General features: G+C 36.8%; 2 protein-coding genes across 3 annotated transcripts in view; both read left to right on the top strand.

The window, feature by feature from the left end:
- Nucleotides 1-25,160, top strand: part of LOC134792409 (uncharacterized) — a 729,291-nt gene that overhangs the window by 259,089 nt on the left and 445,042 nt on the right. The gene's annotated exons all lie outside the window — the stretch shown is intronic.
- The window catches only part of LOC134792375 (forkhead box protein O), a 127,875-nt gene that overhangs the window by 89,640 nt on the left and 13,075 nt on the right, over nt 1-25,160 (top strand). The window contains exons 3-8 of one of the 2 annotated variants that reach the window (XM_063763660.1): nt 12,920-13,102; nt 14,499-14,599; nt 16,072-16,326; nt 17,912-18,108; nt 18,869-19,056; nt 19,354-19,882. In XM_063763660.1, the coding sequence (XP_063619730.1) occupies nt 12,920-13,102; nt 14,499-14,599; nt 16,072-16,326; nt 17,912-18,108; nt 18,869-19,056; nt 19,354-19,536 (1,107 nt within the window). In that variant the 3' untranslated portion in view covers nt 19,537-19,882. Of the gene's footprint in view, nt 1-12,919; nt 13,103-14,498; nt 14,600-16,068; nt 16,327-17,911; nt 18,109-18,868; nt 19,057-19,353; nt 19,883-25,160 lie in introns of both variants that reach the window. The other variant, XM_063763658.1, reaches the window with a different exon arrangement.

The following is a 25,160-nucleotide window of genomic DNA, read 5'->3' as shown; positions in this document are numbered from 1 at the left end:
TCAAGTGCGGAATCGATATTGTAGTTTAGGTGTTTAGAAGTCCACATGTTTCATGAAAGAGTTGATACACGTGCTCATGATTTAGAAGAAAGTAGGTCGTAGCCTTCGTAGGTCTAATAAAGATATTTATTTTCATGAGTACGATGCGAACCTAATTTAATCATTGTCTCATATTACGCCGAAATTAATTTACAACGGATGTAAAAGTAGGTAAACATTTAAATAGGCGCCTTTATTGTTCGTCTAGTGTATTCTTACATCAAAATAAATTGTATACAAATGTTGTATTACCCCTCACGTAACGGTTGACGGACCCACTCGTCTGTCCCAAACAGAATACGGAAATAATTCTAGCAGAGGATTTCCGTGTGTTTATCGACCATGTGTAATAGAGACCGCCTTTGAATACACCCATCGACCCCAATATCGGGTTAATGAAAGAAATTTTCGCCCCAAAAGAAATCACTATACTTCTAGTATTCACCCATTGTACGGACGTTCTAAATATCCGTACGTTCTATTCTGATAGATATATTTGTATTCTATAGAAGGATTATTCTTATCCGGAATATCATTGAGATTTTGCCACGGAAAACTTACTCAGTCTGTTAAATATTATTTCATTCTTAAGTCGTAAAATCTGTCTCCTGTCTTCCTTTAAAGCCACTTTTCCGTAATCCATCCGAAGCGGTGAAACGGTATGATAATTGTACCCATTCACGGGGAGCAATTCGCTAAGTGGAATACCTTACTTATCCTCTGGGCGTTCCGCAAGGCACGACTACCTATAAGCTTTTTATATCGAAATACATCATTCACGTTGATTACTCTTGGAACACAGTTGATATTATTTATGGGCGCCAAATCGATTTGCGTGCATAATGGCATTTGTGTTTCTCTACATACTTGTATAAAATATTATGACATTGAACGTTTTGCATTTTTTGGTATATTGGGTATTTTTTAAAGTGCATACTAATGTGTTGACATGTTTGCAGATGCATTAGAAGTTGTGCCGAGTCCAAATAGGGTTACCCAATTTGTCTTAGATGTTACGTTACGACGTTTGATTTTTCAAGGATGCAGTATAAATACAGAAATGATATAAGGGTGTTTGGTAAAATGCATGTGCAATACTGATGATTTCTATAATTTGCTTAATGGGTTGTTTAGGGTTAGTTAGAAGACATTTAATTTTATAATTTTGAATACACAATCACTTTAATTTTTAGGAGTGTGCGGTATTAAACAGTACCTAAGTGTGTATAGCCGCTTACTGTAGTAGCAAAAAATATCAGTTTATATCAAAGAACTAGAAGAAGCTTTTGTTGGACTTTTGAGATTTGTATCTGTTAACACACGCGGCGCCCCGCCGCTCCGCCGACGCACCGCGCGCCGCGGAAGCGTCTCATCCGACATGCAACTCCGATGCCATATTTCACTTCTAGAATTGACACATTGCGCAGGCGAGCCATAAACTTTCGTGCGAAAACTTTAACCTGGCATATTTACTTAAGATATTCTTCTCGAAACAGATAGCGAGCGCCTTGACGAGTGGAAAGTTTTATTGCTATAGATAGGTCATGCTCCTGAAGAAGTTTTCACATAAATTGGCGGTCATTCGACGCGAATATGCTGACTGAGGCAGTAACAAATATGCCAACTTGGGTTGTTATAACAGCGATATGTAAGTTCGGTGATAGGTACTTCGCCATTAAGTTTATGGAAACGAGCCGAGATTACATCACACTTTCTGAAAGCTTTATGTAATTCTTCTTTCTTTCGTTATCTGCGAGGGTATTAGAGATTTTCCGGAATTTCCGGTCCGAGCATCATTAATTTGACTAACGGATTTTATGGCAGATGTAAAAATTCGTCACGTAAAAATCTGCCAAGTGAAAAATTAGATCGTGATCTGTCAAACGATCCCCTAATTTTTATTTAATTAGCGAGAAGTTTCACGCGTGGGAGAGAGCGCGCGCGACAATGACGCGTTAAAAATGATTAATTTTTGTGGAAGCACCGATACCGGCCGCGGGCGCGTCTCCCAGACGATTAATCTTGCTCTTTACAAACACCACTCGCACCATTGTACCTTCCCGGTATTTTTTCTGTCTTATACAATTCCATTAAGAAACTGGCACCGCTAGTTGGTGCTTCAGGGTTCCCACCGTCTCATCGTCGGCCCATTCATGGGTTACCCCCTTTAGCGCTGAAAAGGTGTTTTCGTTCTCTGCCGCAAAATATATCTCCCCTCATTTTTTTACATTTTCGGGATCACTTAGGCTTCGATAGTTATTATCTGTCGAATGAAGAACGTTTTAATTTTCCATCGTCATTCGCGTACAATCGGGTATAAAATTTAAACAGTCATTCTTATTCTATTAACCAATGGATGCAAAAAAATCCTTGCATTAGATAAGTACCTACTTAAATGGATGCATTTCTTAAGTAAACGTATCTTCAGAATTTGCTGTCTGAATTCACCGCTGGGTTTAATTTTATGACAAAGTATGTGAAGAATTTGTGGTTTCCATCCAACGTTTTCTTCATTTGTTTAGTCACTCTTACCTCTTAGCAGGCATTAGCCCAAATAGAGACACTTCGCCACTGGAGGGTAGAGCTCGACGCAGCATAATATGGGCTGTCAACGGTAGGGGCAGTACACGGGTAGTACTGCCGTATCTGGAACGCTGGGTAGAGAGGCGGCAGGGAACCCCGACTATTCACATGGTGCAGATACTTACTGACCATGGATGCTTTGGTAAGTACCTGCACCGCATAAGGAGGGAAGAATCCCCCATATGTCATGAATGTGGCACACAGGTAGACATGGCGCGTCATTCTCTCGAGAAGCGTCCAGCATGGGGACTTCAACGGACCACCCTTCAGGCATGGAGCCATGCTCGACAGCGAGGAGTGTTGGTGGTTGTAGACGGTAGTCCTACCACAGGTTAGTCAGTCATCGCTCCTGGTTCCCCCGGGCCAAGTGGCATGCGTAAACGCATTTCCCGAACGTTAAAAAAAGGTGTGGTCAAGAGCAATCATAGTCGAATTTAGATCTGGGCAAATGCCAACTTCGAGCCACACACCGCCGCGGAGCATATAAAATTCACTTTTTATTATAATTATGACGATACAACATATCGCTTATTTAAATGTTGCTCATCTTTGGAATGGTGAAGTGATTTGACGGTTTAATGCGATTACGGTAGATCCAGAGATTTTTAAATAGATCTGCTGATGCATAACACATTTCTTTATTTTTCTTTTTTTTATTGTTAATATCTAGTAGAAATTACAATTTGAAAATAAATTTGAATGATATTCATTGATTTAAGATTTTCAGTTAATATTTTACTTTAGTTTAGTTTAGTTTACTTTATTTATCTCTCAATACAATGTTCACAGTTAATGTAAAATAATACAAAAGCAATTACTTATCGTATAGTGATCATCGTACAAAGTGAAATTGATCAATCCACTTACAAATTAATATAAAGGTTAAGGGGGTAGTTATAAATATACAATGGTATATATAAGTACATCTATAACAATGTTATATAACAATATTATGGATTTGATTTTTTATACAAGATATCTTTTTGTAGGGCATTGTTGGATCTAAATATAGTGCGATATCGACACGAGGTCGTTGATAAGGGAGCCTTCGTCACTATCACGAGTAGGTATCGGCCCACGCGACTTCGTTTCCCAGAGTTTGTTTGGAAACAAATGTGTACGTGTAAATTTTCCTGCTCTCGTGTAGCTCAGACTAAATACTAAGAGACAGCCTGTCAAAATGGAATGCCTGCTGAATCATTCACAGATGACTCATGATGACCATATATTTTTATTTATCTACCTTGTCTATTTGTTCTTCGAATAGAAAATTAGGGAAAACTACGAGTTTCAGCGATTGAATTGATCTTATTTTTCTTTGCCAACATAAATTTATATCAAATGCATTATAGATAGTTTTCTTTGCTCTATAATTATTGAACATTTCCGTAATAGACCCTGGTCCGATCCTTGACGTTAGGTTATCTAAAAGCACTAGTCAGAACTATCGATTAGCTTAATTAGTTATACCGCAAAGCTAATTGCTACGATTAGATGATAGCATGATTTATGTTGTACATATAAAAGGTTATTTTTTATTATTATATACGGTTATTGTTGCCCGCCGCTTAGAAGTCAATATTGAGATCTGTAATTAATTTCAATAAAGTTTGTGTTTCAACGTTTTTGACAGTAATTGTATGACACAATACATTGAATTGATTGATGCTAAACGATGGCACTTATTTGCAAGTGTCTTATTATTCTATAATATATTTTTTTTTACAAAATATAAAAAATTGTATTTATTTGAGCTCACATTTAAAAATCAGTTTTATAATTGAATTAAATTACGTCGGAATTTCTGAACTTTTGTAACACATGGACAAAAATAATAGCAGAAGCACACTTAATTCGGCTTTAATCACATTAGAACATAAGAACTTACTTAAAGACCATAGACCGCTTTAGAAAGTTAGAAGGCAATAAAACCATAGAGCTCTTACGGGTTCTTCTGTTTTGCCTACACCTATCTCAGCAGAACATTAGCCGGACCATTAACGTGATTTATACGGAACCCAGATATAAATCCACGGATCCGTAGTTTGGAGCACGCTTGCGTATTTATTTGCTGTTGCCTAAGATCGGGAGGTTGCGGTTTTTTTCTAAGGTTAAATAGGAGAATATATAGGTATTTGAATTAGATTTTCTTACACCAAGCTTTACTTTGGCAAAAAAAAATTGTGTAAAATATTACGTATTTTTTTTTATTGTGATGCGTGATCAACACCCAAATACTGAGTTTAAATTCGAACTTGAACTTATTGACATTTTTAACGCTGTTAAATTTATTACTTGCGTTTTATTTAATTACATTTATAATGTAGGTATTTTATATTTATTTAATAAACCTGCTACTTTAATTTTTTTCTTTGTATTACAAAATCTCACTTTACCTAATTATATCCAAATAGTTTATCGCACGCACGACAGTACTTCCGATATCTAAAAAAATTAAGGCATATATTTTTTTCATGGTAACAAAAGCTTTAAATAATACTATACGAAGGCAAATTGATTTATTAAATTACGCCCCTCGAACTTATAATTTTATTCTGAACGCATACGTTTGGAGTGAAAGTTGAATAAGTCACCTGACCTTGTCATTCAAACTCCTGAGCCCACGAAACAATCGTAATAATTTCTTCAAGAGCCAAAACTCAATAAATTATATTAAATTCCCTCTCATCTCATGGAATTGTTAGGTTAATTCACACAATTACCCGTTTGTAAGCTCGAGGAAACTTGGCATGTAATATTTAGAGAATTGTTTAACTGAATTTATCTTTACTTTTCGTGGAATCCATCATTGAGCTTTGGCGTAACATTTCACTCACTTACCTACAAAATTCTTAAGGTTTTAGTGGGATTAGATAGATTAATTTGATTCTTTTAATTACTTTAATTTTTTACATAAAAGTTCTTCAACAATAATTTCGACAAACGTCTAAAAAATCCGAGCCAAATTTTTATAATTTTACACTTTTATAGATTATTTTGCGGCATTTAAACGCGTTCAAAGCCACTTATCATTAAGGGGGCTGCATGTTTCTTCCCTGTGATGTAGTGGAATAAAAAGTGGAGGTTCATAGATTAAACCTCGAAAATTATTCGACTATTATCTTCAAGTACCTATTAAAAAATTATAAATTTTAATGTACCTTTTCAAATGCATCTGAAATTTTCAATGCATTAATTCCAGATGAAATTCCTGACATGGAATAAGCCACTGTTCCCCGTGAAAATGTAATAATATTTCCCAGCATTAGCTTGGTGGTTATGCGACTTCAAACGTGAAAATGATTCGAAATGACATTCAAATCAGGCCAACTCCAAAATCCAACCTCCGCACAATCGAATTACTAAAATTTCAATGTTTTATCAAGTTAAACTTTGCTTCGGCAGCTGTAAGTGAATTTATTTGTACTTAGTTATCGGCGCCGGGAAAAGTCATCTCGCTAACGTTTCGTTAAGTTGAATAATTAAATTTGTCAATGGCGGTTGACACGTCTGGATTTTCTTCCGAATTTCCCAGTACCGTCACGTTTGCGGCCTCGGCCTCACTCCCCCCTCCTGCCCTCCTATTGTGTAATCGCGATTTCCTAATTTGAATTATTTATTATTTGATTTAACACCTCGAGGATTTTCGGAATGGCTCCATTTTCTCTTCCGATTTGGTTTTATTGATAGAATTGACACTTGATGGGAATTTGATAGACTTGGTGATTGAATATCTCTTAATTCGTTTTGGTCCTGGAAATTTTATAATTATTTTTTTATTTATCTTTTTCAATACTTTAGGCTAAATCGGCTGTGTGTAAGTACATTGCATTGTGTTTGTCAATACATATTTACTTCGCGTATTTCGACATCCAGTTCCATTTTTACCGAACCCAAACTCAATGAAGTTGCTGTTTTTTAACTTAGTACCCGTAGTTGTCTACTTTGTAAGCTTATGCAGGTTTTTGTTTTTATATGACTCTATGCATGATCCTCTGATCAAATTGAAACCTCTATGGTGCGTCTTATATTATATAACATGAATATTAAACACTCATTGATTACATTTTCAGTCCTTCACTAGTAGTGATATAACTACCTAGTACCACAGATCATATAATACTCTAGTACTATGTGAAATTTACAAGAATTTGTTGTATATTTTTTGTACATGTAAAATTTTCCATAATACCTAAGTTTAGTCTGAGAACGTACAGTTTACGAGACGCAATTTCATTCATGGCACCTATCAATCGTACTGAATTTTTGTATGCGCATTTATATGACATGAATTGTGACGCTTCTGTTAAACACGGGACGGAACAAAAAACTAACGGTTGTTGTTATATTTTAGAGCTATTGAACTTTGTAAGAAAATAAAAAGATTTGAGTATTTGTAATAAATAATCAACAAAAAGTAAAAACAACCTTAAAAATACGTCCAAACATAATCCCTACTATCCCTATTACTATTTTTAAAGCGATAGTAACAGTTGTCTTTTACCTTGCGCTTAAACCGCTGAACTGATTTAGATGAAATTTGGTATGGAGATACTTTGAAGCCTGAGAAAGTATGTCCTTTCGTAGGATAATTTTTATCATCATCATCCCACGCAGACGAAATCGCGGGCAGTACCAAGTTACTGCACAGTTTCTAAATATATTAGCTTCAGCAAAGAAGTAAAATTAAAGTATCGTATGTGTAATTGTGTATAACTCAATAGTAACTGCGACACCCTGACTCACTCGTGAATAATTCAGAATCGTTCGGTTGCGCGACCGCTCTGCGTTTCAGACGCTCCCAAGGCGATTCATGTCTTAACTCTATTGAATTGTCTTTTGCTATATTTGTTTGTATACCTATAATGTTCTAAATTCAAATAACTTGCCACGTAAATACATACACGAAAATTAAATAGGTAGCATACCTCCTAGTTTATTTTTTGAAAGACATAATTATTGTATTTCCTTTTTAATCTTTTTATACGTACGACATTATTAAATGTTATAGACTCTTTTTTGACAAGGCTACATTAAAATAAATTATAGGATCCCCCACAGTCAGTAGACCCCACACTACCATTACCCGAGGGTCGGCGCCTACTCAACTCTATGGCTGTTGCTCGATGAAACGTTGGCGCAACGTTGCGGCGACACCATTTATCATTTTCCATAGTGTCTCTTATTTTCACTAGGAATTAAGAGGAACCTAATTTGACAGTTTTGAATAATTGACGGTTAGTTTCACTAGACTTATGTCGACCGGGATATGGACCGTAATTACCTTTTGTGTTGTTTTCGAGCTCCCGATATTTCGACGCAATTATATGCATCTTGTTCACGGGTAACCGCGCTCGGTCTACCCTCATTCGCGCGTGTTGGCTGTGTTCACTTTCAACGTTACCGCTGGACGCGTTCTAGGGTTGCCAGATTTTTTTAAAGATATATATCCCGGTTGATATATAAGTCTAGGAACCTAATGATTCATAATTTTCGAGATATTATCGAAATAGGTCCAATAAAATACCCTATACGTTAGATATGTGTAAAATGGAGATCCCAGAAATATTAATCGGAAATGTCGATTAGCCACTTGGAATCGACAATCCGCGGCGTTGCCTCTGAAGCCGTGAGGCCATAAAATGCCAAAATCATAATTCAATTCGCTGAGTATGGCGTAACATGATATCGTAGAACAGTGGATGATGTATACAGTGCGTTGGCTGTGGATTTGTGGAATAACAGTTTATGGTACCTACTGTAGCCAATCCCACAAGAGCAAAATCTTTATTTTTTATTTGCAAATCTTGTTACATACAGTATTTATTAATTAAATGAGCCATAGCTATCTGCTTAAACATTCTATGACTTTCATAAGTTTCATAACATGATACTTACGGTATGGTTTCGCTTGGGAACCCAATAAGTAGTCATAAAATAACGATTTTTTATATTTATCAAGATTTTATATTTATTGCTGAAGAGGAGTGTTGTAAGATAAAGTCACTGACACTTTGTTTTACATACATCTTACACAAACATTGTTATACTTACAGAAGAAGATTTGTAATCATGATAATTAATCCCACTACGTTACACCCTGTCCTCATAAGGTAATTTTTATTTTTATTTTTTATTACTTACTGAATAGTAAAAAAACGTAGAAGACAAATTAAATATTATTAACACCTAATTTAACTTCGTACTTACCACTAAACTAAATACATTATATGTCGCAAACTATACTTCTTTTACTACAGTAAGTAGGTATAATAAAACCACCATCTTTTAAAGCTTCTTCGTAGCGAGAACCTTAAAAACTGTACTTAACCAACTCCATAAAACACAGCAAAGACACTTCACACCAAAACTAGCCTACTACATCTCGCCCTACTTTGCAAAGAGTAGAAATTCGACAAAATTTAAGTCGACGGGGCATTTAAGGGGAGCCGGGGAGACGGTTAATTCACCCTGTAAGGGTCTGGCTGGCGCCGCGAATCCTGCCGTAGACAAAACGCGGGCGAACCGATATGATAGACGGTTAACCTTGTTAATATTCTTTGACATAGTTTGGGATTCATTAGTAGGCACTGTTAATGGGAGCCGTGATTCCAAAGGATTGCTAGAATATTTCAATCGTAATTTGGATTCAAAAGTGATGTAGACTTGTTGATTTTAATTACAAATATTAAGGACCATGACGTTCATGCCGGTAGGTTAAAAGTTTCCTTTTTTTTGTATGGGTGCAGTAAATTATTTTTAGGAGGATTTCTTTTTTCCAAGGGTTATCTATCTTTATTATTTTTTAATTATTCTCTGATTGTTTATTAAATAAAATAAATAAATTCCTAAGCAAAAAATTCTAATTGCAATTGACCTTGTATTTTCCAACCGTCAAACATTGTCAGCTTCGTCACGTCTAAGCCATGACATGGAATGCATGATTTCTTGATTCGTCCGCATAAAACACGGCATTCAGCCCGCTCAATCTCCACCAGAGCATGCTGAAATACGGCCGAAGCCGTAATGTATACGCCCCGGAAAAAAAGAAAACAGGTAAATTACAAGCCTACGTATTACGTACGTGATGCCGCGGAGGCAGAAAAATCGATTAACCTTAGTGCGACTCAGCAATATTGTGAGAATATGTAGTAACTATGTATCTTAATTGGGAAATTCCACATAGTTAGTATAAAGCCTCTTAACCTACGCAAAAATTCAAATATATGTAAATAAAAACCAATAATAACACTTATACTAATAGAAGTCTATCTATTCTTTAATTTTAGACTTTGTATCGTTGTTAAAAGTTTTAGGGGAGTCGATGTTGCTGTAGAAATGTTATTTAAAGCAGTTTAGTATTAATTTGCCCTTTGATTTCAGGTGTAAACTTTTTCTAAGACTATACAAATTGATTACCTATTGTACTCTTATCTAGTTTATTTAAAAATACAAAACGAAAAGGGGGACTGACGCAACTCAACGCAACGTCACACCCACGAGAAAGTTTCTTCTTCAGGTTTCTCATTTTTTATCGAGTTTCAGTAGTTAATGAGCGCTATTCTTAGCCTTTTATTTAATTAATTGCAACTAATCCGAAAGTCCATCAGAGATTGGGGTGTTAAAAAAACTGCTCCGATAAAATCAACCAATTACTTTAGATACATACATTTTCGTAGTGCGTGGGCCGATAGCCATTTTTCGCGAACGCTACTACGTGTCTTCATAATCTTGCGGAGACAATAAATAATTCGGATATTCAGTGTAACCCGGTGAATGCTGAAACTGCATTAAACAAAAGGTCCCAATAGATATATTTATTGCTTTGTTCCCCATTTTCAACAAAGTAGAGAAGTTATTTCGACTGTATATTTAAAATACTGCGACTCTAGGTAAATAGCTTAGTTGGTCTTTTAGTGGTTTTAATAGCAGTTTGTATACATTAGAGATTGTTCTATTGACCCATTTCCAATATTAGAATTTCGAAACTTCAAGCAAAAATCACGTTCGACTACAGAGCTCATCATCACCTCCATTTACCTCATTTCCAAATCAAATAATATTATTTCTGTATTCAATTCAGTCAATACAATTTTTTTCATTGGCAAACAGGTTTTTTTTATTATGTTATTTTTTTATCTACTAATTATAGACGTAACTTAGTCTGTTTTTTTTTTTTTGATATCATACATAGTTAAGTCAGTAAAGTTATACTTATACTCAGTATAGTACATTTCCAAGTGATAATTTAATAGCTCCGAGTAAGTCAGGTTGTCAAGCAACATGTCAGCGACATGACTTGCGGACGTGTCGCGTTAAACGCGTGGTAGGGTCTCCTGGCGACATATCCATCAGCCCGTCGACAGGCCATTTGTTGCGTGTGTTTTCACACTTGATAAATCGCCGGACTTGTCCACATTTTGCTGGATTTATACTCGTCCAATTGTTGCACATACATTAACCCGCCAGATGATGTTTCATTTGTAATTCAGTTTCGAGTCCTTCGTATGTGATAAACTAACTGCGTAAGTGCATTTTTATATCACGGTATAATGCCATGATGTTAAAATTATAATATCATAACGCAGGAGTCTTTATTGGGAACAAAAGCTTTTAAAAAGTCTATAACATTTGTTTCAATTATTTCTAGGTTGAGTTAAAAAAATAATTACAGCTAACTTCGTTCTAGTAACCTACTGATCGTAAAATTGAAGCTATGTACGTTCTATTAATATTACACTTTACACCAGAGCCCCTAGTGTAAAATTCATTCGATTAGCGTGACGACTTCGCGTTTGCGTTATGTCCATTTTAGTATGGGATTTTGAGCAGCGCGCCAAGAGGGACGTTTTGGAAACTCAAAATCCCATACAAAATGAAACTTAACGCGTACGTCACGTCACGCTATCGAATTAAATTTATACTACGGTTACAGAACAGCGTCCATCACATTCATGCGACATCGTTTGAAATTCCAATCGGTCGGGGATAAAAAATATTTCAAATGAGGACACCGTATAATCTACGACGACATACAATAGTGGGGACATGGGCACCACATTTTACGGAGTTAATGTCTCAAACACAAACTGGAAAAATTGTATTATAGCATCGGAAAATATGAACATATACCCTTAAAGATATTAGATCCATAACAGTCTCTTACTGCGGTAAAAATGAATCGGCGCTCCCGCGTATTTCATATTTTTGCATAACGCTCCTCAAACTGAACATTTCCATGGCACACTGCGAGAAAATCAAAGTGATTTACATAAGCTATAGTGGTAACCAGAATGTATGCATCGCGAATCCGGACTTGGGTATGTCGTCACTGCTAAATAACGCGTGAACGATGGAAGGAAAGATACAAGATTGAGATTTTTTTTGTTATCCTTTTATAGCATTTAATTTCGCAATATGTTTATTTCTTAAAATTACTTTATATTTGAAATAAAATCATAAATAACTACATACAGTTAGGTACAGAAAAAATGCATAAGGAAAACAAAAAAAAAACGAGACAGAAGGACACGAATTTCTTATGATTTAAAAGAAAAACTTCACATATTTACATAAGCCGAGACGATACCGGTAAGTGGCAGTTCTCACAGGCCACGCAGAATATTATTTATGGACTCCTTTATTGCTAAACTTCATTCGTTGCTGCGGTCGCTTTTATTCCTTCGACGGGAAAAAGTTGTGAGATTTTATTGCCGGTGTGAGATAGGACACGTTATTGCACTAACTTTTAACTGTAGCGAGAATTAAAATAGAATTTTTGTGGTTAGCAAAGTGGTCGCCCGGATATGTCCGCGACCTGCCGATTCGCTCGGTTTATGGCCGGCTATTTATAGCCTCCTTTACCTCAACGAGCTATTTGACTACACTGGCACTTAGTAATGCTTCGCCACATTAATATGCGCAGAGCTTCACGTTTTTTGTACCTACTAGTGCTGTACGGACTCAATTCTTATGTGTAACTGCGCATAAGACTTCTCGGGTTTTTTTAGTCACAAACACTGTTATTTTTAGTCTTCACAGATAAACTTAAAAAGATAATAAGGACTCCTTCGACACTTTTAAAGTTTAAAATATATACCTTAATGTAAGTGTTGTACAGAGGCGACGCGAGTCAAACATGAACGTAAGCCGCGTATTAAATGACTAAAATGTAAAAAACTGAGAAAACTGAGTTGACTTAAAAATCTAAGACAGTTATTCCCAACACTATGTATTGAATACGCCTAGTGATTCGAATATAAATGACAATTTTTACATAAACGCATGTCTATTGCAGAATTCGATCCGGCATAACCTGTCGCTGCACAACCGGTTCATGCGGGTGCAGAACGAAGGCACGGGCAAATCGTCCTGGTGGATGATCAACCCGGACGCCAAGCCCGGCAAGTCTGTGCGGAGACGGGCGGCTTCTATGGAGACATCGAAATTTGAGAAGAGAAGAGGGAGGGTCAAGAAGAAGGTAGGTAGCATTAAAAACGTTTATTAGTAATAACGTCTGCCTGTGACATATATCAACCTCGACGCCAAGCCCGACAAATTACGAAGACGGGCGGCTTCAACGTAGACGTCCATGTTTGAGAAGAGAAGAGGGAGGGTCTAGAAGAAGGTAGGTAGCGTTAAAAACGTTTATTAGTAATAACGTCTGCCTGTGACATATATCAACCCTGACGCCAAACCCGACAAATTACGGAGACGGGCAGCATCAATGGAAGAGAAGAGGAAGGGTCAAGAAGGTAGGTAGCGTTAAAAACGTTATTTAAACGAACTTCGTCCAACTGCCTGTGACATAAATTCCTGGCCACGGATAAGTCGTCTTGGTGGATGAGCAACCCGGACGCCAAGCCTGGCAAGTCTGTGCGGAGACGGACGGCTTCTATGGCGAGTCTAAATTTGAGAAGAGAAGAGGGAGGGTGAAGCGGAAGGTACGTACTAGCAGCAACTTCCGACGCGCACAAGATGTTCGATTTTTAAGAGAACCTTAAGAACACCATTATGCTGGCTAGTTATACACCTTTTGTATACGAGTTTCCAGCTTATTATCTCTCATTCTGAGGTTGACCCCCTTTTTCGACTTGAGGTCACTGGGCAACTGGTGGATTCTTACAAAAATATTTCCAATTCTAACAAGCTGTTGATAATTGTTTGTCCCTATCTCACATTTTGACATTTCGATTTGTTAGAAAAATACAAAATTTAACTGATGTTTAGTATGATTTTGCAAAAAAAAAATACTTTTCGTCATTTAACTGTGAGGTCGATGGTACAATTGAAAAGCCGTACTCATCATTCCAAAACTGTTGCTTGTAAGTTTATAGCTTCCCTACCGGTTTGTGGAATTAAGATTACAAATACCGAAGTCCTACATGAGTCCACATTAAAGAACTAATGATCCAATGTACAATATGTCATACTATCATAGACAGTTTCCTTACTTTGTGGTTAACCAATGACGCTATTTTTAATCCATGTTAACCTACTAATTTATCAGTTTTACATTACGTCTTCTTTAACACTAGTAAGAACGTGAGGCAAATGGTTTTATCGTACACTTAAAGCAATGAAATAATGAAGTATTTAATATTATTTAGTACTACTGTTACATACCATTTCATTCAAAATTTTACCACCTGACTTTTTCATGTAAAGCTCACGCGCTTTTGCTGTCCGTTATTTTTAATGCTAAAATCTAGAATAGTGTAGTGCTCATTTGTTTAATCCATTCAAAAGTTATACTGGATAAAAGAGATTGGAATAAAGGTTCATGTTTGTAATAAAAAAATACATTCCTTTTTCGACAGTGGTGAGAAAATGTAGGACATTCTAGTGCTTAATAATGAATTGTGCTATTCTTACAGGCGGAGGCGTTAAGAAATGGCGCCACAGCCGACGCCACTCCCAGCCCCAGCAGCTCCGTCTCTGAAAGTCTCGACATGTTCCCAGAATCACCCATGCACAGGTACGTAGCCTCAAACATATTTCCCTGCTTATTTTAGAAGTATTATTATAGATGGTATCATTGGAACGTAGGTAGCAGCTATTAGACTTAGTTACGAGATTTCAAAATCAGATAACAGTCATAGATATGACGGGAACTGGAACAGTCGTGGCTTTGAGCCAATAAAAGAGCACGATGCACTTTAACAACATAGTTCTGATACTAATTTGACAGAAAAGCATAACAATTTACCTACACGGGCAAAGCTTTCCAACCCCTGCCAAAATCTCGACGGGACTCCATATTTTATTAAACGGCATCCAGTTCGAAATATTGAAATTTTATTACTGCTAGATACAAAGTGAGGCACGCACGAAACATACACTTTATAATAAAACCATCGGCATACCGTTGACCAAGCCAATAAAACTGAGTTATAGCAACTCTGCTACTTTATGATAAAAGGTTTTAAATCATGCACAGCCATTAGATGATGAGTTATGTGGACGTTGGATCTCGTCATTTCGCCAATATTTAACCTTTTTATTGCCGAATATCGGATAGTGAGAATAATCTACAGTTATTTTGGATGGTCGTTGTTCGTTGGTTCACAGCAGAGTTGGTAAAAACTCGAGTCTCACGAGTCTGAAGAACTTGACTCATTTTCACGAAACTATACGCGTAGCGTAGGCTTCGCGACGATAGCTTTAGGTCCCGAGTCGAGCCAAACTCAAAAATCTTCATAAATCGTTCTTCATTAAGTCTGAATAGGAGTAATAAATTTGTCGCTAAGAAACAACATTGCGTAAATCTCACTTGTTACGTTACGACACAACGCGTATTAAAAATAGTGTTAAAAAAATCTAGTCTTTACAGAATACTCAAGTTTTATTGATTTTTTTGGCTTAATTCCAAGTCGAATCTCAAAGGACAGAGACACGACTGTTTACCAACACTGTGCTCAGCAACGGCCGAGGCACATTTCTTACAACGTTATATTGTCATCACAGATAGCAATAATCATATCTCCGCGCTGACCATTGAATCCTTTTATAGTGATCGCTTCATTTACCGTTACGATTTTTATTTATATGTTAGAGAGCGATTTAGGCATTAGATTTGCATGTTTTCTCTTCTTCTGTAATTTAGTTATACAGTTGACTTAGCGTTAAGGTTTTTTTTCTGCTGTACATTTTGATTATTTGCACAAAGTTTTGGATAATGACGCCAGTATAAAAAGACAAGCAGCAATCAAAACTTCACTTCTGAAAAACCCAATTTATTACAAAAAATATTAAAGTCCACGTGATTAAATCCATCAAGCCGTTTTAGCCTTAAAGCGTGCAATATAAATACTCAAACATAACATTTCATACAAAAGATGGGTAGAATACATCCAAGAAATTACTTGTCTTCTTTAGTACTGGCAATGGCACTATCCAAAGTTTTCCTTCAAATTATTTATTTGACGCTTTTTCGCTTGCGCGTAGCAGCAATTTCCAGCTGTCGCCAGCGAACGCGGAGACGTTCCGACAGCGCGCGTCGTCCAACGCATCGTCCGTCGGCCGCCTGTCGCCGATCCCGTCGCTCATCGCCCAGGAACCGGACTGGGTGGATTACGCGGCGAATACCGACTACGGGACGGACTACACGAACACGGATTTCCAAGAGTACGCCCCGGCGGCCGAGCTGGCGGGGTCGCTGGCTGACTCGATGAAGTTGCAGGGAGCCGATCCATTCCTAAACACGTAAGCATAGAGACGAAACAATCTCAGGGTAATACTAGTACACTGAACCTACAAAAATTTACCCAAATTTTCACCATACTGCATTTTTTTGTAGAAATTGTTTCTGAATCGTTTTCAAACCAAATCTTTAACGGAATTTGAATAACGTTGATCAATATCAAAAAAGGGTCTGAAAAATTATTAAAAAAATATATATTTTTCAGTCAATTTATATTTATAAATATTATTATTCAGTTCATTCAACAATATATTATTATATACCCTTTACTTTTAAATAGGGAAGACTAAGTTTTAAGACAGAAAAAAAGAATATAATTTCCATTGTTCTATTTTGGAATCTCGGCTTCACATATATTTGGATGTAACGCTATTCAAGTTTAATATGTAACAGGCTATTCGTGGCATCTCTATTACGTCTTGATTTTGACCTAAACATTGTTAGCTACTTGTGAAAATGTGCGTCACACCAACAAATAGTTCGTTTATAAACTTGAGCTCATATCAGGTTAACTTTACGGTTGTAAGGTTTACCTGATATTAGCTCTACTATTAAACGTACAGGTTAACGATATGGATACTATATGGTTAACGTTAACATAAAAAATGTATGACGCACTAGTTTTACTCTTCACAGGTTTCTGAAATTGAGTGAATCTTGAGTCATTACAACTCAGAATCCCGACCACTTGTAACTCTTTGTACTTGAGAATGTTTCGACTTTAAAATGCCCTAGGATTAAAATAAATTTAGTACGCTTGAGCGAGAACAGATTTTGTTTTGTAGTTTTTATGTTGCTTGCCTATTAAAATGAGTTGAAATCTGTTCTTTGTAGAAGCGGTTTTTAAAGCTTAAACTAAACCTATTTAGAGGTCGTTATTAGCGCCAAGTAGAATTTAATTAGTTAGTGACAAGTTAATGTTTTAGATTTTTTTTTACAGAAGCGTTGCAACTTTTAGGTCGAACAGTTCTGAATATAATCTAAAAATATTGTTACGAAATAGTGATTACAAAGTGTTTTATATTAACGACCGTGATATTTATAAAGCCTGACCAGTAATATATGATCAGGCGCCACATTGCGGAATTTCATTGGAACTAAATTTTTCATACTAAACTGAACATAACCTTGATAGAAGAATAACAGCGCCCTCTTGACAATGATCGTATATTTCTGGTCGGGCCTTAAAACCATTCAGACCCGGGTCTGCAAGAAAAAAAAACATGAAAATCGTCTTCCTCCATCTCTACCGGTTTTAAATAATTGGAGTAACAGAAATGGAAATACACAAATTTCTATTTTCAAATTTCACTGTTATGGTAACATTCCATTTCTAACCGCAGCTGCATTACTGTCAATTTTACTATGGAAATTGACAATGACAGCGACGCGTTCAGTACCGGTAGTGCAGCTGCGGTTAGAAATGGAATGTTACCATTAACCTGGTCCAGCTCTTGTAAAGCAATCTACATAATACCAAGATTATTACACTCACGCTAATATCGGGTAAACTTTGTCACTCCACCAGCCCAAGTTGAAAACTTCACCTGTTATTAGCTCCAAGACAACTAACCCCTAACCCCGCAGGTACGTGCCAACGACGTCATCATCATCGACCGGCTACCGCTACTCGTACTCGTGCCCCCAGCACCTGCATGGCGGCTGCGCGTGCGCCTCCATGTTCAGCCACCCCGCGCATCCCGCGCACCCCACGCATCCTCACGCGCTGGACCACTTCGTCAGGCCGCCGCCACCGGCTGATCCCGCTGATATTATGCATACAGGTAAAACGGATGTGTAGAATTTGGGGTCCCTTTGTTTCAAATAAAGTTTTAAGTCATAATGTATTGTTTGTCATATTATCATTAGTCCTAAAACTGAAACCGTTAACTTTTCAGGATTTTCGTAAGGTTATCTTAAAGATAGGTTAGGTTAGTAGTAGTAGGTTTCAACCAAACAAATCATGACATTCATGACTAACGAAAATGCGAACAAACAATACATTGATATGACTTTATGGGAAACAATAGAGACCCGTAGAATTTTTTTTCAGCCCTGACGATCCTGAGTTTTGTAATTGACCTACGACCAAGTCTTAGTAAGAGACTAGCGATATGCTTTATACTTACCACGTCATTCGCAATCAACCAATCAAATACGCCAAATGGTTATTGTTACAGGAGGTTAGGTCCTTTTATCACTGCCGCGGGAAGCTTTTCTCCGTTACGAATTGTCAGAAAATAGATATATTATAATACAGAAGCAGAAGTTGTCATTATAACTTATAATTGTAAAATCAGTGGTTCAAGAATAGGATTCGGAGCATGGTCATTGCTGCTTTATAAGAATATTTAAAAAAAAAGTGATATCAATGAAATTTTTTTTTCGAGTATTGTGCCGACAGTTCTGTTAACATCCTGTAGCTTTATGTAAAATATAAATTTACTTTTTAATATCTCCTTGAAATTACAAATTGTATACAAAACGAGACGATTTGTCGAAATTTAAGTTCATTACATAACCATACATCGTCTTTGTCCACAGAAAACAGCCAAACGCAGATGGTAACGACGTCGGACGCGGCGTTGATGAACGGCGGCATGATGGTGCAGACGGCCATGCCCACCACCGTCATGGGGCAGATCATGGGCGCGCTCAACACGGGGCTCGTGGAGGACCTCAACCTCAACATTGAGTCCTTGGAGCACAGCTTTGACTGTGATGTTAATGAGGTATGTCTATGTCTTTTTATCCAATGTATCCAAGTAAACTTCGATTCGTTCGATTTCAAACAAAACAAATTTAAATCGCTTTTCTAATAGGAACTTACTTAACTTTCCTTCCAAGGTTACTAAATCTCGCTGCCAAATTTTTGTAAAGACAAAAAATGAGATTTTAGACGAACATTTCTCATACATCCATAACCTCAGCTATACGGCAGCTGAATTCCTATTAAAAAAGACCCCGGCTAAACAACCCATAGTCGGATCACCATCAGTACCATCACCAATCACCATTTTCTCCCATAGGTGATAAAACACGAGCTCAGCATGGACGGTTCGTTGGACTTCAACTTCCCGCAGCAGCAGCAAGCGATGGCCGCGGAGGCCGACAGCCAGTTCGCGGCGCCCGCGCCGCCCGTGCCCACCACGCTCTCCGGCGGCGGCGCGCCCCGCACGCCCTACTCCGCGACCCCCTCCTGGGTCCACTGAAAACCCCAAAAACGACTACACGGACAGTTACCTACTTATTGACTACCAGAGGTTGTTATCTGAGTTAATTTTCCTATTAAGTTCAGTTTTTGTTACTTCGGCATTAAAGTCAAGATTTTTTGTTCTATTGTCATGTTAACTAATGTTAGAATTTTATTGTTTAGTGTAATAAGTGGACCGTTACCGCTCGTTGTTGAAGTGTCAATTGTATTAGTGGTAGTAGGCTTTAGTGTTAAGCTAGGTGGAAGCTTGTGATATAGATAGGGTATTGTAATCCGGGTAGTCGCTTGGACCAGGAGGGGACGCAGGTTCGATCCTGTATTGCGGACACCGACACCAAACAGAGGTAAGCCACTATTATTTTTGTTTAACACACAAAAATAGATACAATACAATAGGTACTCTTTATTGCACACCTCACACATACTCGCAGTTTACAATCAATGTACAGTAACATAAACAAAGACAATAGAGATAACAACAGACGGTCTTATCGCTTAAGAGCGATCTCTTCCAGACAACCTTTGGGAAAACCTTTTTGGGAACCTTTGAAAAGTAGATCTCAAGTTCTACCCTATTAATATTTATCCAACTAGTGAGATTAAGTACGAGTAAGGAGAAGTAAGAATACAGTTTTTTCTCATTGCATCGGAAAATGAGAACAAAGTATTTGGAACAAGATAATATTACTAAGCATTTAACAATAGCTGGCAATAAATTTGCCGGAATATCAGTGATAATCTACAGAAGTTCTTCGGCTGAGAGTCCAATAACTTGCTCTTCTGTATCGCTTCTCGCAACTTGCTTCACAGTATTACAGTTAGCTCACGTTGCTACATTTAGAGCTAATAATAATACACAACAAAGGTTTTTCGTTATAAACGGAGTTTACAGAAAACGGACGATAAAGATTGATTTAATACAAGAATGAGTGAATGGATAAGGATCCCCCTGTTAAACCTCTGCCCCGGCAATCCGCTTTTAAAAGAAAGTTTGCGCGTGATTTTAATTTTTTTTAAAAGTACAAGCGATTCTATTACCGTCCGAACGCTTACACTAGCTCTAAATATTGTATTGTTTCATAAAATCTGCATAAACTCGACCTCATTCTTCTATTTAGGGACGCCAAGGCTTTCGTATTACTTTGAGATTTCTGCGAAAACTTCAGTGCTAAACAAAGACTAAAACATTAGACAACAAACGTTTGCGGAGCAGGTACAGTCAAAGAATTTAATTTCCGACCCATTTTGTACCTTGTCACAGTGACAATAGTATGAGGTCTCTAGCGACTTTCGTATTGATTGTCATGCACTGTGACGAGGTACGAAATGATTCTTTGACTATACACCATAAAATAGGCAAAGTAAATTCTTAATTTAATATATCATTTTTATCACCTAATTCTCATTTGACAAATTCAGAGAGGCAAATCCTTAATACCTAAATAGCTTAAAAACAAAATTAAAGTTAAAATCTACTTTGTTTACCGAGTATCAACTTTCTATTCGATTACCAGTCTCATAAAATCAATAGAAATTGCAATGCAAATAATAAATGTCCCTCTACTTTTGGCAAAGAGACCTCCATACTGTCATCAGTAGATTCTTCACTAAAATTCGCACTAAATGTCAGTTCAGCTCCCAAATTAATTCCAAGCAGCACTTTGCATGCCATATCTGACAGATAAGGCTCTTAGCAAATATAAAGGAAACGCGTAAAACCAAATATCTCCGAGACGACGAATATTTTATTTTCAGGAATTCTTTTGAAGCCAATGAGCCGAGAAAAGTCGCTGCCAGAATTGGCAGGACCTTAAAATCTGATGGCGAGATCTTCTCATTCCCGTTTACGACTTTAGGTATTACAAAAGATAAGTACGTCACTCACATTCGCGTTTCTTTGTACGCGGATTATGAGACGTGATATGTGCTTTATTTATGAAAAGATATAGTGGGAAAAAATGTACGCACGGCGCCGCCGGTTACTGGCGTGTGATATTGTCTCGTGAATAATTTCGCAACAAAATTTTTGGTAAAGCAGTGGTAAAACAAATGAAAATTGTGATTTAATTAGAATATTTTATTATATTATTTATGCTAATAAAGATATGGAAAAGAAAATCTAAAATTCAGGTTGTAATTTCAATTTTCCTCTAGAAATCTTTAAATAATCTTACTTCAATACAAATAAAAATATATTTTTGAAATGTGATTTAATACGTAGGACTTACCTACATACCTAGGTCATAATGAAAATGAGTTATATATATTTGTGCTCTACTTTTTTTTGTAACAGAAATAATAAAATAAATAATAATAAAAAATAATAATTTAGCCTATATACGTCCCACTGCTGGGCACAGGGTTGGGGACTTCACATACATCTTTGAATTTCTTCGCGGATGTATGCAGGTTTCCTCACGATGTAAACAACAATAAACAAAAAATTATTTTAGTTAGCATATATAAAAAACACCTACCTATACAAAAACCATTCATTCAATAAACAAAACGGTATAAAATTGGCGCGCAAAACTTAAAAATAAAATTCCCGTTCATTCTTCAATTCACATTATTTATAATTAGATTGTGATTGAACGTGGTCCGCGAGCTCGTGATTCAATTTCACCAATGAACGGACCTATTTGCGCGCTAATGAGGGGCCCCGGTAATTAATCATATCATCCCCATTCACTCGTTCACTCATTCATTCATTTTTAGCTCGGGCGGTTCGAGACCGATCGAGAAATAATGGAATCTCACGAAAAAATGCGAAAGCACAACGCTAGATTACTCCCTCCAGTAATGACTTGTTTTTTTAGGGTTAAAAAGAATGTCTTTAGCAGACGGTGGGTGCGGTGCTATTTTCTTGTTAATTTTTATAAATTTTGGACAGCGCCGTGAACTTAATGGTGGGGATAATTTGCTTGTTCTTTTTTAACGAAACGTGATTTTGCCTTCCATTAACAGGCTATTTAACTTCAATATTCAAAAAAGAAAATCTATAATGTAAACGAACTAAGTGCTCGACATGCTAATGCCCAATAGATGGTACCTTGCTGTCACCTCTATTGACAATGACTTAAGTTTCAAGATGACATGTACTGGGACCGCGTCGAGCACCAGTAGATACGTTTACCTTTGATTCCATGGGATTTCAATGGATCTGTTCTCTTACGCCAATGACGTATTGAAATTAGATCGAATAACGTACAGTCAGTAACCTCAACGCTCTCACTATGAAATAGGCACTAACAAATTTTATAAAGCTTATAATCTGTTGTCGCCAACGTTTTTTCCGACAGCCAACATTAGAAATGCTTTCAATAAGGATTTTCGACACACGCCCTACAGTTAAAGATACACCATTTTAAAATCAAGTCATCGCTCTCAGCAAGATTTTATTAGAATCTTCATTTTCATAAAGCACCCCTCGAACTTCCACCGTTTACCAACTCATCCTGTATTCCGCCCTTCGTAATTACTGGTCGCACCTTAACACACGATTTCTCAGCACTTGTTAAAAGTTTTCAATTGCGTTAAGGGCCTCCTTACGCGGAATTTATTCATTATTCCCCACTCCGCCTTTATTCTTTCCTAATAAAAAGCGCCTTTGCTCTCTTTTCAGCGCGCGAGGGGGCACCGAATGAGTATTTTAAATATTTGCCGCATGGCCTCTGTGATGAGTAATGAATTAAACATTTATTACTGAATTTTTATAGCGGTGTTGAGTTTTTTTTCTTGTCGAAGTTGAAGGGCGTTTACTTGTTATCTTATTAAATTATGGTGTTCCTTTTTCGACTTTTTTTTTCGACTAATCTTAATACTTAAAGTCTATTTTTTTATTCGGTGGACTAAAATGACATTTCATACTATGAAATGTTATTTTATGTTCATACAAGGAAATGTCATTTTAGTCTACCGAATAAAAAAATAGACTTTAAGCAATTTAATAAGGTTAGAAAAATCTAGCCTTTAAATAAATGAGTTATTAGTTACCTTATTATGTAGTGCCTCACGATGTCTTCTCATTCGCGTTCGAGCAAATACAAAAATGGAAATACTTTGTATGCAATAAGTTCTTGTTTCTCTGGCTTGTTCTGCCTACTTAATTTATATATATATATATTTTTTAACGTAAGTACCTATACTAAACTTATAAGCTTTAAAAGAGCGGACCATAATGATAATTAAATTACACTTATTACCTGTCGTGTCCAAAGCCAAGACTAATTTTGGATCGCTGCGCCATTAAATAAGTAAGAAGGTAATATTTGTCTGTCTTTACCGTACTGTAGTAACAATGGTACAAATGTGTACGTAAAGTAACAATGGTGGTCCGAAAATTTGCGAGGCCCGCTCAAAGCCGAAGCCAACAACATTACGCTTATTATTATTACAAATATTCAAAGCAATCTCAACTTCAGTTTAAGCACGAGGTCTTTGAATTACAAAAAATCTCATTAAAACACATCGTGTGAAGCTCATTTTGCGAGGGAAAATGTAACGCTGTCAATTTAAAAAGTTCCTCGATTTTTGCCTCCAATATAAGACGGCCGATGAGCGCGGCATAACCAATAAGTCTTTACATTATTGTTTGAGGAGTTCGCGTCAGTTTGATCACTTATTTAAATGAGCCCCGACATGGTTATGGCTGTCATGTCGCCTTTATATTATTTTGTATTACGTGCCCTGGTTGTTAGTTGTAGAGATTTTTCAAGTGGATTGGAAATTGCTTGTTTATATTAGACTTTAGGTAAAGGCCGTTTTAGTTCTCGTTTGTGTGCTGCGCTAAATTTGCTGAAAATTATATTTTCAATAGGTTTTCCAGCACATGTAGTAAAATATTTATGATATGTAGAAAGTTCTTATATGGGAAGTATCTCTGGGAGGAATGGGTAATCTATTACTGTCTTTTTGTATCAATAATTTGAAATAACAAACGGAGCCACGGAGAATTTCCTATTAGCAAGCTCATGCCCGGTATCGCAAAATGTTTGTATTGAAATCGTGTTAAATGTTAGTGCAAAGAGCAGGTTGCTAAATTGACCGACTATTAATGTTACTTCAATAAAAATAAAAACATGTTTATACATGTTTTATAACCAGCCCATTTTTGTTACACTCACTCCAATCTACGATAATATACAACTGACATTATCCGAAACAAAAGTTGTTACCATCCCCATTTTAACGAAATACGAAATGGCCATCCTCTCCCTAACCCTTAAACTATCAAAATTTATTCGACGTCTCATTCTTTCCGCAACATGAAACCGAAATTTCCCCCTTAAAAAATGTCCAACTTTTAAGGGGTGTATATAATTATGTAGTCGCTTAGCATTCTTCGGCCGCGATCCACAAATTGGATTATGTACGTGGCCGGGGTCTTTTTATGATTTTACTACGGGATTCAGAACACCCGCTTATAAAAGGCATTATGTTAGATTAGTTTGGAGTTTGGCGCTCAGTTTTAGGTGCTAAAAGCCGCAAAGCGGCACTAAGCTTAAACTAGGGACTAGGGCGAAGTACTTTGATAGCTACAGTACTTTTTATTTTTAAGTCCGTCCACAAATGGAAGGAATTTCGTCTAGCGTAACTTAGGTCGGTTTCAGATTAACGGTT

This window comes from Cydia splendana, chromosome 7, assembly GCF_910591565.1.
Source record: "Cydia splendana chromosome 7, ilCydSple1.2, whole genome shotgun sequence".
Taxonomy (NCBI): Eukaryota; Metazoa; Arthropoda; class Insecta; order Lepidoptera; family Tortricidae; genus Cydia; species Cydia splendana.
The sequence above is the reverse complement of the archived record's forward strand: the minus strand, read 5'-3'. Positions and strand labels throughout refer to the sequence as shown.